At 45.1% G+C, this 16734-nt stretch overlaps 1 protein-coding gene across 1 annotated transcript in view; it reads left to right on the top strand.

Moving 5' to 3' along the window:
* Positions 1 to 16734, top strand: part of AGBL4 (AGBL carboxypeptidase 4) — a 1255618-nt gene that overhangs the window by 1234959 nt on the left and 3925 nt on the right. Inside the window, exon 12 of the mRNA XM_024739248.1 lies at positions 14345 to 14441. Within this exon, the coding sequence (XP_024595016.1) occupies positions 14345 to 14441 (97 nt within the window). The remainder of the gene's footprint in view (positions 1 to 14344; positions 14442 to 16734) is intronic.

Genomic DNA, 16734 nt, shown 5'->3' with positions numbered 1-16734 from the left:
CTTTCCCTCCCCCCATCACCCTCCCTGTTGTCTACAGTTGCATGTTTCTCTCCCTTTCCCTCTCCCTCTCTCAGTGTCTCTCTCTCTCTCACTCTTTCTGTCTGTCTCTCTCTCTCAGTCTGATTCTCTCTCTCTCTCTGTCATCCACTTCGTAGGTTTCTGTGTCTGCCCCTCATTCCTTTCTCTCCAGTTTTCAAGTTTGAGTTTCTCTCGACCCCCATCTTTCCACTCCATCCTGATGCATTTCTCCCTGTATCTTCTTGTCTGCTTGCATCACTCTCTGTTGGTCTCTGCCCCTGCCTGTCTCTCCCTGTCTCTTCCTCCCTCCTGCTGTGTCTCTCTGTCTTTCTCTCCCATTCATGGCCTCCTTACCTCAGGGGTGCCTCAGGACTTGCATGGCATTGGAGAGGACTCTGCGATTATATCTGCAGCCTCTGCGCCGCACTCAAGAGACAGATTCATCTGTTTAGTCATGCACCTGTCTGACCGCATGGGAGGATGGGTGAGGCAGGCAGAGACAAAAGATCCTTCGCATCCCACTGTTCTTCTGCCTTTACCTAGAGGCTCCTGGGCAGTTGCCTCTCAACATTCCAGCAGCGCTGTCAGCCTTACCAAAGAGAAATCACTTTTCCTTGGCGACTCCTCTGCAGAATTAATCAGTCCCCTTTAATGGTAATCATCTTTTGCTGGCGTGAGTAGAGTGTAAGAAGAGAAAGAATTCTAGGTGGGGGCTTCCCTGCAGGGAGCAGGTAGGAGTTAAATTTTCGTATTTGGAGGCATGATGATGGCAAGGAAAGACCTTCACGAGGACAGGGACTGTGTCTGTTTTTCTTGTCATTGTATCCTAGGTCCTAGAATGGTGTCCGGCACATCGTGATTCTGTGAATGATGAATGAGTGAATGAATGAACGAATGAATGGGCTTCAATCCTCTGTGCGCCAGTATCTGGTGAGCCTCATTGGACAAGTCCCTTCTGATTTTTCATCTGCAAAACGGGGATAGCGGGACTTCCCTGGCAGTCCAGTGGTTAAGACTTCGCCTTGCAATGCAGGGGGGGCAGGTTCAATCCCTGATCGGGGAGCTAAGATCCCACATGCCTCGCGGCCAAAAAACCAAAACCGAAAACAGAAGCAATATTGTAACAAATTCAATAAAGACTTTAAAAATATGGGGAGAGCAATCAGACCTGCCTGCAGCACACGTCTGTGGGGAGAGAGGAAGCGAAATATGGTATCTGCTGAGCGGGGCCGGACCTCAGCTCTCTGCAGGGCAGGGAGGCCAGGAGTGCTCAGCAGTGGTTCTGGAAGAGCTGCAGGGAGTGAGAGGTGTGGAGCTGGCTTCAGACATGAGGGCCTGGGGAAGGGAGGCCACAGGCCAGGCGGGAGGATGGGTATGAGATGCGTCCCCTCTGGCTTTGCTCTGGGAGGTGAGGGGGAGCTTCAGTCGGTCAGGAAACTGCCACGTGCCAAGAAGGAGGTGTTCCTCAATCCCACCCTGGAGGCTGACTGTTATCCCCAGTTGTAGGATTGGGCTGGACTTAGCAGGAGATCAGTTATGAAGTGACTGGTCAGAGGTCCTGTTTCAGATAAGGAGGGTCACTCATGCTCGATGCTGCCCAGATGCCCCGCCTCCTCCAAGCCCACTGAAGCCCCACTTTATCAATGAGGACTCCTCTGACCACTCTACTTTCTGCTGCGATCTGCTGCCTGCCCCCCAGCACTCCCCTTGCTCTTTTCCTTACCTGCTTCATAGCATACATCACTGTCTGGCATCTCAGTAATGTACGAGTGTACTGGATTAGCAGTTCATCTCCAGTAGCTAGAATGTAAGCTTCATGAAGACAGGGATCTTGGTCAGTTTCGTTCACTGTGCTAAGCACCCGAATAACTTGGCACAGAGTAGGTTCTCAATAAATATTTGTTGAATGAAAGAACGGGGATGTTGAGGCCTTTGCTTTAACATACCATGTTAATGCTGGAAAGAACTTGAGAGACTATACATGTTACCCACAGAGAAGTTAAGGCCAGAGAAAGGATATGGCCAAGATCACACGGAAAGTTACCGATTGAAACCAGGTTGGTCTCTTGATTCCCATTTATGGGCTCATTCAATGCACCAGGCCTGAGGTCCTGAGATAAGAGAACAGAGGGTCCTGCAGTCACTGCCATTCTCCCAGGGCCCTTGGATGCCCTCTGAGAGCCAGGGGCAAGAAGATGGAGAGGGAGCAGAAGGGAACAGGCCATGCAGTGAGCAAAAGTTTATGGCGTGAATAATCCTAGAGAGGTGGTGGTTCAGAAACCATTTCCATTATTGATATCTTCCTATTTCTGATTGAGGACCTGGGTGCCCAACATCTCACAGGCATCTTGAACTCAAGCTGAACCCCTAAACTCTCCCCTGAGCCTTTCCTCCCTCAGTCTTCCACATTCCAGAGCACAGCACCCCCATTCACCCAGCTACCTGGGCTAAGTACGCGGAGTCACCCTTCCTTCCTTCCTCTCTCTCAAGCCCCACATCCAGCCTGTCAGCAGATCCTGCCAGTTCTTCCCCCCACGACATATCTTCCCATCTCTACCGCCTCCATCCTGGCCCAGGGCCCCATCTTTCCCCTGGACCATCGCTGTATTCTCCTGTCTGGCTCGCCTGCTTCCACTCTTGCTTTCCTATTTTTAGCAAAGCAATGACCTGACCTTTTAAAACTATAAATCAGACCATCTCATTTTCCTGCTTAAAATTCTTCATTCTCTTAGATGCTTCCCATTCACTTAGAAAATCCAGAGTCCTGAAGGTGACCCAGAATAATGTGCCACGTGATCTAACCCTTGCCTCTCCTTCCACACCAGCCTTCTTTCAGCCTGTCTGTCCCACCCAAGGACCCTTCCCACACACGTTTCCTTCTTCCTAGATGCTTCTGTACCCACTGCCCACTCTCAGTTCACAGATGCCTGCTCACACCCCCTCTCTAAGGCAGTACCCCATTGCCCTCAGGTACAGACTCTGTGCATTTTCTTCCTAGCACTATTAAAATTGCAGTTATGTATTTATTCAGTGTTTTTGCATTACTTTGTTACCGTTTCTGCTTCTGGATTTAAAAATCCTTGTCTTGGTTAGTTGTTTTATGTTTGGTTGGTTGGTTTTTGGTTTTTAGTTTTTGGATTTTAACCACAGTATATACCCTGCGCCTTCTAGAGAACTTGAACATACTAGATGATCAATAAAACATATTGAGTGAACAGATGATAAATACAACCATAGATAGGCCCTGGTTTTTATTGCCAACAGAATACAAGTTTAAATTCCATAATTTGACATTCAGAGCCTTCGCTAATCGGACGCCACCCTAGCATTGCAGCCCCACCTGCCCCTCTACACTTTAGCTCCCTTGGTCCACGGGCCCTTCTCTGTCTTATTTCTGGCCCAGGATCACGGGCCTCAGGCCCACTCCCCACTTCTACTGATGTTAATCTCTCTCTTCCTCCCTCTTTCAGATTTGTCTTTGTCTGTCAAATCTTGACTATATACCCACTTCCATGAAGCCTTTCAAAATTCCTCCATTTGAAATTAAATCTCCAACATGTCCACAGAATTTAGTGTCTGAATTTAAGAAGAGAAGAGAGAGAGAAAGAGAAAGCATGCATGGTGTTAAAAGGCACTCAGGTTGCCCTTCCCCCTGAGAGTGAAGACTGCCGCCATGTCCTGCCTGCCGTACACAGTGGGGTGTTACTCCAGGACCTTGCTTCAGGCAGGCCTGGACTCAAAGAGGGGTAAAAATCCTCAACAGGAACTCTCCAGTAATTAAGCAGCACCCAGCAACAAATAAGCACAGGTTCCTGGCACGCCCTCAAACTTGCTTTTCACTAAGTACCCTGATTTCTCCAAATAATACCATATGAACTCAGAATAATAAAACTCCAGAAGAGAGTAACCTCAGAGCCCTGCTCCACCCCTGCTGTGAGACCTGGGAGGGCCAGACAGAATTTTGAGATAAGGACCCTCAGCCGTGTGGCTGACAGGGTCATGGTGCTCCAACCAGGTGTCAGGTCTGTGCCTCTGAGGTGGAAGAGCCAAGTTCAGGACATTGGTCCACCAGAGAACTCCTGGCTCTACGTAATATCGAATGGCTCTCTCACAGATCTCCATCTCAGTGCAAAGACCCAGCTCCACTCATCGACCAGCAAGCTACAGTGCTGGACACCCTATGCCAAACAACTAGCAACACAGGAACACAACCCCACCCATTAACAGAGAGGCTTCCTAAAATTATAATAAGGTCACAGACACCCCAAAACAGGTCACTAGATGCGGTCCTGCCCACCAGAAAGACAAGATCCAGCCTCATCCACCAGAACACAGACACCAGTCCCCTCCACCAGGAAGCCTACACAACCCACTGAACCAACCTTAGCCACTGGGAACAGATACCAAAAACAACGGGAACTATGAACCTGCAGCCTGCAAAAAGGAGACCCCAAACACAGTAAGTTAAGCAAAATGAGAAGACAGAGAAATGCACAGCAGATGAAGGAGCAAGGTAAAAACCCACCAGACCAAACAAATGAGAGGAAATAGGGAGTCTACCTGAAAAAGAACTCAGAATAATGATAGTAAAGATGATCCAAAATCTTGGAAATAGAATGGAGAAAATACAAGAAACGTTTAAAAAGGACCTAGAAGAACTAAAGAGCAAACAAACAATGATGAACAACACAATAAGTGAAATTTAAAATTCTCTAGAAGGAATCAATAGCAGAATAACTGAGGCAGAGAAATGGATAAGTGATCTGGAACATAAAATAATGGAAATAACTACTGCAGAGAAGAATAAAGAAAAAAGAATGAAAAGAATTGAGGACAGTCTCAGAGACCTCTGGAACAACATGAAATGCACCAACATTCAAATTATAGGGGTCCCAGAAGAAGAAGAGAAAAAGAAAGGGACTGAGAAAATATTTGAAGAGATTATAATTGAAAATTTCCCTAATATGGGAAAGGAAATAGTCAGTGAAGTCCACGAAGCACAGAGAGTCCCATACAGGATAAATCCAAGGAGAAACACGCCAAGACACATATTAATCAAACTGTCAAAAATTCAATACAAAGAAAACATATTAAAAGCAGCAAGGGAAAAACAACAAATAACACACAAGGGAATCCCCATAAGGTTAACAGCTGATCTTTCAACAGAAACTCTGCAAGCCACAAGGGAGTGGCAGGACATATTTAAAGTGACAAAAGGGAAAACCTACAAGGAAGACTACTCTACCCAGCAAGGATCACATTCAGATTCAACAGAGAAATTAAAACCTTTACAGACAAGCAAAAGCTAAGAGAATTCAGCATCACCAAACCAGCTTTACAACAAATACTAAAGGAACTACTCTAGGCAGGAAACACAAGAGATGGAAAAGACCTACAATAACAAACCGACAACAATTTAGAAAATGGTAATAGGAACATACATATTGTTATTTACCTTAAATGTAAATAGATTAAATGCTCCAACCAAAAGACATAGCCTGGGCTTCCCTGGTGGCACAGTGGTTGAGAGTCTGCCTGCCGATGCAGGGGACGCAGGTTCGTGCCCCAGTCTGGGAGGATCCCACATGCCATGGGGCAACTAAGCCCATGAGCCATGGCTGCTGAGCTTGCGCATCCAGAGCCTGTGCTGTGCAACGGGAGAGGCCACAAAAGTGAGAGGCCCGAGTACTGCAAAAAAAAAAAAAAAAAAAGACGTAGACTGACTGAATGGATACAAAACAAGATTGCTATATATGCTGTCTACAAAAGACCCACTTCAGACCTAGAGACATATACAGACTGAAAGTGAGGGGATGGAGTAAAATATTCCATGCAAATGGAAATCAACAGAAAGCAGGAGTAGCAATTCTCATAGCAGACAAAATAGACTTTAAAATAAAGACTATTACAAGAGACAAAGAAGGACACTACATAATGATCAAGGGATCAATCCAAGAAGAAGATATAACAATTGTAAATATTTATGCATCCAACATAGGAGCACCTAAATACATAAGACAAATGTTAACAGCCATAAAAGGGGAAATCAACAGTTACACAATCATAGTAGGGAACTTTAACACCCCACTTTCACCAATGGACAGATCATCCAATATGAAAATAAATAAGGGAACACAAGCTTTAACTGATACATTAAACAAAATGGACTTAATATTTATAGGACATGTCATCCAAAAACAACAGAATACACTTTCTTCTCAAGTGCTCATAGAACATTCTCCAGGATAGATAATATCTTGGCTCACAAATCAAGCCTTGGTAAATTTAAGAAAATTGAAATCGTATCAAGTATCTTTTCCGATCACATCACTATGAGACTAGATAACAATTACAGGAAAAAATCTGTAAGAAATACAAACACATGGAGGCTAAACAACACAGTACTAATTAACCAAGAGATCACTGAAGAAATCAAAGAAGGAATCAAAAAATACCTAGAAATAAATGACAATGAAAACACAACAACCCAAAACCTAAGGGATGCAGCAAAAGCAGTTCTAAGAGGGAAGTTTATAGCAATACAATCCTACCTCAAGAAACAAGAAACATCTCAAATAAACAACCTAACCTTACACCTAAAGCAATTAGAGAAAGAAGAACAAAAAAACCCCAAAGTTAGCAGAAGGGATGAAATCATAAAGATCATATCAGAAACAAATGAAAAAGAAATGAAGGAAACGATAGCAAATATCAATAAAACTAAAAGCTGGTTCTTTGAGAAGATAAACAAAATTGATAAAACATTAGCCAGACTCATCAAGAAAAAAAGGGAGAAGACTCAAATTAATAGAATTAGAAATGAAAAAGGAGAAGTAACAACTGACACTGCAGAAATACAAAGGATCATGAGAGATTACTACAAGCAACTATATGCCAATAAAATGGACAACCTGGAAGAAATGGATGAATTCTTAAAAAAGCACAACCTTCTGTGGCTGAACCAGGAAGAAATAGAAAATACAAACAGACCAATCACAAGCACTCAAATTGAAACTGTGTTTAAAAATCTTCCAACAAGCAAAAGCCCAGAACCAGATGGCTTCACAGGCGAATTCTATCAAAGATTTAGAGAAGAGCTAACACCTATTCCTCTCAAACTCTTCCAAAATATACCAGAGGGAGGAGCACTCCCAAACTCATTATATGTGGCCACCATCACCCTGATACCAAAACCAGACAAAGATGCCACAAAGAAAGAAAACTACAGGCCAATACCAATGATGAACATAGGTGCAAAAATCCTAACCAAAATACTAGCAAACAGAATCCAACAGCACATTAAAAGGATCATACAACATGATCAAGTGGGATTTATCCCAGGAATGCAAGGATTCTTCAATATAAGTAAATCAATCAGTGTGATACACCATATTAAAAAACTGAACTATAAAAACCATATGATCATCTCAACAGATGCAGAAAAATCTTTTGACAAAATTCACCACCCATTTATGATAAAAACCCTCCAGCAAGTAGGCATAGAGGGAACTTACCTCAACATAATAAAGGCAATATATGACAAACCCACAGCCAACATTGTTCTCAATGGTGAAAAACTGAAACCATTTCCTCTAAAATCAGGAGCAAGACAAGGTTGTACACTCTCACCAGTAGTATTCAACATAGTTTTGGAAGTTTAGCCACAGCAATCAGAGAAGAAAAAGAAATAAAAGGAATACAAATTGGAAAAGAAGAATTAAAGCTGTCACTGTTTGCAGATGACATGATACTATACATAGAGAATTCTAAAGATACTACCAAAAAAATACTAGAGCTAACCAATGAATTTGGAAAAGTAGCAGGATACAAAATTAATGCACAGAAATCTCTTGCATTCCTATACACTAATGATGAAAAATCTGAAAGAGAAATTAAGGAAACGCTTCCATTTACCATTGCAACAAAAAGAATAAAATACCCAGGAATAAACCTACCTAAGGAGACAAAAGACCTGTATGCAGAAAGCTATAAGACACTGATGAAAGAAATTAAAGGCAATACAAACAGATGGAGAGATATACCATTTTCTTGGATTGGAAGAATCAACATTGTGAAAATGACTGTACTCCCCAAAGCAATCTACAGATTCAATGCAATCCCTATCAAACTACCACTGGCACTTTTCACAGGACTAGAAAAAAATTTTTCACAATTTCTTTGTAAACACAAAAGACCCCGAATAGCCAAAGCAATCTCAAGAAAGAAAAACAGAGCTGGAGGAATCAGACTCCCTGACTTCAGACTATACTACAAAGCTACAGTAATCAAGACAGTATGGAACTGGCACAAAAACAGAAATATAGATCAATAGAACAGGATAGAAAGCACAGAGATAAACCCATGCACATATGGTCACTTTATTTTTGATTAAGGAGGCAAGAATATACAATGGAGCAAAGACAGCCTCTTCAATAAGTGGTGCATGGAAACCTGGACAGCTGCATGTAAAAGAATGAAATTAGAACACTCCCTAACACTATACACAAAAATAAACTCAATATGGATTAAAAACCTAAATGTAAGGCCAGACACTATAAAACTCTTAGAGGAAATCATAGGCAGAATATTCTATGACATAAATCACAGCAAGATCCTTTTTGGCCCACCTCCTAGAAAAACGGAAATAAAACCAAAAATAAACAAATGGGACCTAATGAAACTTAAAAGCTTTTGCACAGCAAAGGAAAAAATAAACAAGCCAACCCTCAGAATGGGAGAAAATATTTGCAAATGAAGCAACTGACAAAGGATTAATCTCCAAAATTTACAAGCAGTTCATGAAGCTTAATATCAAAAAAGCAAACAACCCAATCCATAAATGGGCAGAAGACCTAAATAGACATTTCTCCAAAGATATACAGATTGCCAACAAACACATGAAAGGATGGTCAACATCACTGATCGTTAGAGAAATGCAAATCAAAACTACAATGAGGTATCACCACACACCCGTCAGAATGGCCATCATCAAAAAATCTACAAACAATAACTATGGGAGAGGGTGTGGAGAAAAGGGAACCCTCTTGCACTTTTGGTGGGAATGTAAATTGATACAGCCACTATGCAGAACAGTATGGAGATTCCGTAAAAAACTAAAAATAGAACTACCATATGACCCAGCAATTCCACATCTAGGTGTGTACCCTGAGAAAACCATAATTCAAAAAGTCATGTACCACAATGTTCATTGCAGCTCTATTTACAATAGCCAGGACATGGAAGCAACCTAAGTGTGCATCGACAGATGAATGGATAGAGAAGTTGTGGCACATATATACAATGGAATATTACTCAGCCATAAAAAGAAATGAAATTGAGTTTTTTCTAGTGAGGTGGATGGACCTAGAGCCTGTCATACAGAGTGAAGTAAGTCAGAAAGAGAAAAACATGTACTGTATGCTAACATATATATGGAATCTAAAAAAAAAAGAAATTGGTTCTGAAGAACCTAGGGGCGGGACAGAAATAAAGATGCAGATGTAGAGAATGGACTTGAGGACATGTGGAGGGGGAAGGGTAAGCTGGGAGAAAGTGAGAGAGTGGCATGGACATATATACACTACCAAATGTAAAATAGATAGCTAGTGGGAAACAGCCGCATAGCACAGGGAGATCAGCTCGGTGCTTTGTGTCCACCTAGAGGTGGGATAGGGAGGGTAGGAGGGAGATGCAAGAGGGAGGAGATATGGGGATATATGTGTCTGTATAGCTGATTCACTTTTTTATAAAGCAGAAACTAACACACCATTGTAAAGCAATTATACTCCAATAAAGATTGTTAAAATAAATAAATAAAAGACACAGGTTCATATGCCACCTCTATCACTTTTGAGGCACAAGGCTCTGGGTCAATTATGCAAACTCTCTTTTTTCAGTTTCCTGTTAAATATGTGTCGAATTGTGCTTTGGCCTTGCAGGGATGTGGTGGGGGTTATCGACAGTAAATAAGTAAACTGTACGGTGCCCAGGGTATGCTAGGGAAAAAAAATGGTAGCTGCTTTTGTATAGGTGAGAATGCAACAGCCTGTTTGCTAGTAGAGTTAGTTGGGACATGTGAGTTTCCTCTTCTAGACTGTAAACAGAATTTGTCTAATTCCTCTTTAAGCTCAATCTCTGCCCTTCTTCATGCCAGTACACACATGGGAGGAGCCCCCAGAATGTTAGAATGAATGAACAAGTGAATGAATGAATGAGAATATCCCAGCCCTCATTGCCTGTTAAAGCGTCCCACCAAGTGCTGGAGCTATTGACGCCCACCTTTTACTTTAAAACAGCTCTGGGCAGAAGTCACCAAGTCAGTCTGAGTTTCAGACAACCCCAGACAAACCCTCCTGCTTCTCTGATTCAAGGGTCCTGATCCCACCTGCTGCCTGTTCCTGCCCTCTGCGAGAAGCCCATCGGGAGCTACAGAAGAATCTGAGGAGGATGACATTTTGAATTTACAGGCCGTTCTGAGGTTTTTGTTGGCAATGAAGAGTTGGGAGTTTTCACCCCATTTTTTTTCTCTCTTATTTCTGCAGTATATCAGAAAAGGTTCCAGCCAAGAGAGCTATTGCTTTCTCCTTGCCTAGATCTTAAATCTTTGTTCAAAGACAGCTTGTTTTAATTGAAAATGTTCAGTCAGTCTCTTCACTCCTGTCACCCACGTCTCATTTCTTGACTCCAGCAGGGCCAGTGCAGTAAATAATCTGGAGTGAGGCTCTCAGGGCTCAGGAAATAGGTAATACTATTGGAAAGAGGAAGAGGGTTGTCCCTGACAATTCCCACCTTTAAAACACTGTCTTTTAAACAGAGCTTGCTAAAATGATAAACACCTCACTGAGGGACATTTTACTGCAACAGCCCAACTCCTCCACCTTGTAGAGCCCAGGAGTATTGAGTACCAAGGAGATCTCCTAGGCTTGCTTCCAGTCTGGGCGAGTCTGGCGTTCACTGCAGGTCAGGAGGAAGGGTTCAGGCTTCCCTCTGGCCCCATTCATGCACTTACTTAGTCAGCGCCCACATGCTAGTGACATACCTCACCACCATAATCCTATGAGGCAGGCATTGTTATTCACATTTTACAGGTGAGGAAATGAGGGCTCAGGGAGATGGGAAAGCCTCTGCAAGGCCACGCTGTGTTTCAGTTCTCCTCTGCTGCGTAACAAATCTCCCCCAAACTTAGTGTTTAAAACCACAGCTATTCTCTCTTGTTTTCTGTGGGAAGGGCTCCCCTGAGTACTCTTAGCTTGGCATCTTTGATGCAGTGGCAGTGAGACAGTGGCTGGAGCTGGAGCTGGAGCTGTAGTGTGCTGTAGGAGCTGCTGCGGGCTGGCCAGGAACCTCTCTCTAAAGTAATCTCTCCACAAAGTCTCAGGGCCTCTCCCTGCAGCCCCTCCATAGGCTAGTTTGGGCTTCCTCACAGCATGCTGGCCTCAGGGCAGTCAGACAGCTTGCCTAGCAGTTCAGGGCCCCAGCTGGAACATTCGAGCAGGAAAGGTACAAGTTATATCTGCTTTTCTGGCCTCTCCTCAGAAGTCCCACACTGTCACTTCTGCCATTCCTTTGGTGGCAAGTGAGTCACAAAGCCCACTCAGCTTCAGAGAGAGGGGATATAGATGCCACCTCTCAGTGGAGGGAGTGTCAAGGTCACATCATAGAATAACAGGTGAGATGGGAGACACTGTTGCAGACATCTTTGGAAAGTACAATCTGCCCCACACAGCATGTGGCCGAGCCGGGATTCGGATTCAAATTAGGTACATTTGATCCCAAAACTTCTACTACAATCTTTCAGCCCCGTCCACAGGAACCTCTCCCTTCCTCTCTGCCCCTGTTGCTCTTACCGTTTTGTTTGTTTGTTTGTTTGTTTAGTTTTGGCTGCACTGGGTCTTCGTTGCTGTGCGCGGGCTTTCTCTAGTTGCGGTGAGCGGGGGCTCCTCTTCATTGTGGCACATGGGCTTCTCATTGCGGTGGCTTCTCTTGTTGCAGAGCACAGGCTCTAGGTGCATGGGATCAGTAGCTGTGGCACGTGGGCTTCAGTAGTTGCGGCTCACGGACTCTAGAGCACAGGCTCAGTAGTTGTAGCGCACGGGCTTAGTTGCTCCACAGCATGTGGGATCTTTCCGGACCAGCGCTCGAACCCGTGTCTCCTGCATTGGCAGGTGGACTCTTAACCACTGTGCCACCAGGGAAGCCCTGCAGCTCTTACTGTTGACACACGCAATGGTGATTTGGTCATCCCAAGCCAGCTGGAGCCTGGCTAGGTTGAAGCAGCCAGCCACTTCTGCAGGCCCTGGTGGTGAGACTGCCTCTAGGGTCTGCTGGTCTGAGAGCCCATGCCTGACACCAGCTTGTGAACTTTTTAAAGGAGGGGACAGAGAAGGTCGGTCACAACCAGAGGAAGAAAGCAGGTGGCAGCCCCAGAGCACAGCAAGCCTGCGGCACGTCTCATTGTCTTAAACAACTCGTCTGGTGTTTCTCCTTCTCCCACCAGGCACTGGCCTGGGATGACTCAGCCCTTGACAGAAAAGGTGCCTTCAAGTTGGGAAACAGCCCAGAGTGGTGGAAAGCTCACGGTTCTGGAGTCAGACACTCCCAAATTGGAGTCTTGACTCTACCATTTCCAGTTATATAGCTTTGGACAAGTTTCTTAACCTCCCAGAGCAAAGGGGAGATAAAAATGCCTTCCTCCCTGGGTTTTTTAAAATGCATATGTAAGCAAAGTGCCCGTGTGGTGCCAGGCATTACATAAATGCTGGTGTTCATGTCCTGGGCCACATCCAATCCCACCTTGGAGATGTCTTGAAGAGAGTGGTGAGAACTCACTCAACTGTTCCACAGATGCTAGCCCACCTCCATGAGCCTGGGTAGAATGGTGGCTGAGTGGTACCCAGTGAAGGGGCAACTAAACTGAGGTGTCTGGAAGCTGAGAAGGAGTCTGCCCTGTAAGGCCCGTGGGCAGAGGGGAGAGTGGTCTGGGAAGATGGAATGGAATGGACAAAGGTCTGGAGGTAGAAGAAATTCAGTATCACTGGAGCGTGAAGGTTGAGGGGTGGAAGGTGGGAGGCAACAGACACAAAGCTGAGACCTAACTACAAAGGACCCGGTAGATCAAGTTCCAAACTTTGAACTTTACAGGCAACTGGGAGCCACCGAAGGGTTTTACTCAGCTGGGTGGCGTAGTCAGATCTGCGTTTTAGAATAACTACCCTCCCAACCCACCCCCACTAGCAAAGTTATAGAAAATGGAGTAGAGGCAGGCACTCTTATGGCAGGAAGGCCATTAGGACCGGATGACAGCAATTCAAGGAAAAGATGGTGCTGGCCTTTTCTAGGGGAACAGCAGGGACCTGGAGAAAAGTGGAGAAACTGAAGAGATAGGAGGTCCCTTGGGTAAGAGTTGGTGATGGCTTGGATGTTCAGAGCTGAGAGATATGAGATAAAAGATAAGTGCTTTGAATGAAGTCAGTTCAGAAGCCACGGAAGTAGGGGGCAAGGGCACCAATCATAGACCTGGGAGAGGAGTACTGTGGGAGGCTTTACTAAAGAGACATCACCTAACTGGAGAATTGATAGTTAAAAATTAGCCAAAGGGAAGGGGAAGGCACTTCAGGGAGAGGAAACAGCTCACGTGAAGCCCCAGAGTTATGACAGATAATGCACAGAGCATACGCTCCATGTTGTTGAATAGGTGATTGCTGTGCTAATTTATACTAAAATGTTAATGGTCAATATGGAATTGACCCTTTTCCCCTCCCCAGGGAGTTTGTACTTTAACAGGTCACAAACGCTTACCCTAAGGATTCGTAATGGGTAGATTTCAAGGTGGAACAGGGATACTGTTTAGGATGAGAGGGTTTTATTGTTGTCCCCAAGGTTACCAAAGTAGACGACTAATCCCCGGGGTCAAGTAGGCACTGGTCTATATGTAACAAAGGGTCTCTTGCCCTCGGGTCTTGCTTATCTGCCTCCACCCCAAGCCACTGAAGGCAGACCATGGAAGCCCAATGATTCCCAAAGGGATGCAGTAGGTTCTAAAAGCTCTGAACACAGGCTTCGGGGTAAGACTACCTAGACCCATATCCTGACTCCTCTCCTTCCCGGTTCTGTGACCTTGGGCAAATTATTGGACTTCTCCACATCTCAGTTTCCTCATCTGGAAAATGAGGAAAATAATAGTATCTATCAATAATATTTAAGGTTTCGTGAAAATCCAAAAAGACAGTACATACAGCACTTAGAATAGTGAGTGGTGATACTGTCTTGTGACTGTTCTCACTTTTCTTACTAGCCCAGAGTTGCTCCTTAACACCCACCCTTGCAGATATGAAGCTGGGGCGGAACGTGGCAAGAACGTTTCTGGATTATTACCGGCTGAACCCCATGGTCGAGAAAGTGACGATCCCCATGCCAAGCCTGCGGTAAGTGCTAAGCAGAGCAGCGGGGGCTTGCACCCTGCTTAACTGGCTTCTTGTTAGCGGCAGCTTCCCTTAGCCTCTCTCTGTCCCTCGGTTTCCCATCTGTGTCACGGGAAAGATGATTGGCCCTGCCACAGAGAGTGTACGGAGCAGAAGGGCTTAACAGCACATTTCCTGAGTTGAAGTATAATTATGGGGTCAGACAGTGAGGGGTTGGTCACATTTCTGGGTCTAACATGGGAACCGACAGGGATGGAAGTTGCTGGGAGGCTGAGTCCAGTCACTGTTCCAAGCTAGTCTGGGTGTTTCCATATGCTACTTTATCTAATAGCTCCTATGTCATCTAGGCTCATAAGGTCTCTGATCCTTCAATTTCCTCATCTGTAAAGTGGGGACAGTGGTGCTCACTTAGAAGATTATTAAGAGATGTGTGTTAGAGCACCCTGCACAGTGCCAGGCATGTATGTACCCCGAGCACATGAGAGTCCCCTTCTGTCAAGATGCAAAGGCTCAGGGCTGAGAAGACACATCCCTGAGAAGTTTCCCCTCACATCCTCTGCTGGGGCCAACTTCTTGAGCTGGTGAAGAAGGTTAGGAGATGAGTGTCCTTCCTGAGGGCTGGACCAGAGCCCAGAGTGCTGGGTGTTCCCATGACTGCTGGCGGTGAGCCCAGTAAGCATTTGGGCAGTGACATCCAGTGGCATCTGGAATGTGCTGGCCCCGTCCTACCTCTTGACCTCATCTCCTACTCTCCTAGTGGTCCAGCTTCCTTGAAGGACATGACGATATCCAACTTACTGCTCCTGCCAGACCAGTCTTCCCACTGACCTTGCCCAAATGCTTTGCTGTCTCAGGGCTTTTGCCCTGATGCACCTTCCTCCCTACCTGTTATTAACAAAACACAGTGTTAATCACTACTATTTATTGAGCAAAGTACTTTTTGTATATGGTCTTATTCAGTCCTCCTAGACAATTTATTCCTCATATTACAAATGAGGAAAAGGAAGCTCAGAAAGGTGACGAGAATTGCCTGAGGTCAAAGGTATTTTGGCAGAGGCAGAATTTGATCCTAGGCGTTTATGATTCTAAAGCTGGACTGAAGTCCAGCTAAGCTCCACCTCAGTGTGGGTTCAAATTCTGTCTCAAGTTCATGCTAGCTGTGGGATGTTAGGCAAGCTCCCTGGCCTCATGAAACCTTTCTCCTCCTACCTAAAGTGGGTACCTAAAGGATGGTTTTAAAAATTAGATACAAGCTTGCTGTAGTGCCTGGCCGCCAGTAGGTGCTCAATAAATATTTCCATCTCCTCTGGCTTCTGGGGTGCAGTCCCAGATTTCCAGGCAGCTCATCACAGCCTGGGGCAAGTCCCTGGTCTTCTCTGGTTGGGCTGGATGATCTCTCAGGACCCACGTCCCATCAGGCCGGGAGTCCCACCTCTTGAGTCCCAGCTCCACAAGGAGTCTGCAACACAATGTGCTCTGACTCATACTTTGTCTCAGGTTGTTCCCCCCCCCGTCCTGGTGGCTTAGTCTTCAGAAGGAGCATCTGTGTTTCTTCTCTGTGCTCCCACAGTGCCTAGGCTGTACTGAGCATGCGTGCATGTATACATCCCTTCATTCACTCACTTAGGAAAAACAACACTTTGTGCCAAGTGTCTGGGTAGACGGGGTGCTTGAACGAGTAAATGATTAAGGCGTGACCCCGACGTTGAAGAGCTCACCTCTAGAGAATGGTGCTCAATTCCTCCTTAGAAGTCCTTGGTTATGTTCTTAAAAATTTAAAGCTCTGTAAAACTCAAAAGAATTGTTAGAATCTCATTTACAAGTTAATTTGGGGATTGTCTCTTTCAGGTCCTCTGTCAGCCTGAATAAAATGATCCCGATCCTTTCCCACTTGGTTCTTGAATGTTGCACTGTCTGTAAAATGGTGCTGACATCCAGGGAGAGTAGCCATCGTCATCATGCAGATGAGGTGTTGAGGCCCAGGGAGCAGACAGGATTGGTCACAGCCATGGCTAGAGCCAGGACCCACCATCCCCAGCCTGGTGCTCTCAGCATCAGTTAGTGAAGAGTCCTTTGAGATGGGGAAGGCAGGACCCTGAAACTGGGTCTAAAGCATTCAGGGGAGTTCAGAGCCCTGCTCACGGGACCTCATTTCCCTGAGCTTTGGAGCCCTTGTTAGAGAAGAGCTGGAAAGCTCTTTCCTCAAAGTTCATAGCCTTGAGGACTTGTGGTAAATGTGCCCACCCTTCACCTAAGAAAAATAAAATAAAAACTCTCTCCATCCCCACATCTCTAC

Source organism: Neophocaena asiaeorientalis, unplaced genomic scaffold (assembly GCF_003031525.2).
Source record: "Neophocaena asiaeorientalis asiaeorientalis breed wild unplaced genomic scaffold, Neophocaena_asiaeorientalis_V1.1 scaffold138, whole genome shotgun sequence".
In the NCBI taxonomy this organism is placed as follows: Eukaryota; Metazoa; Chordata; class Mammalia; order Artiodactyla; family Phocoenidae; genus Neophocaena; species Neophocaena asiaeorientalis.
Note: the sequence above shows the minus strand (reverse complement) of the source record. Positions and strands in the feature narration are given on the sequence as shown.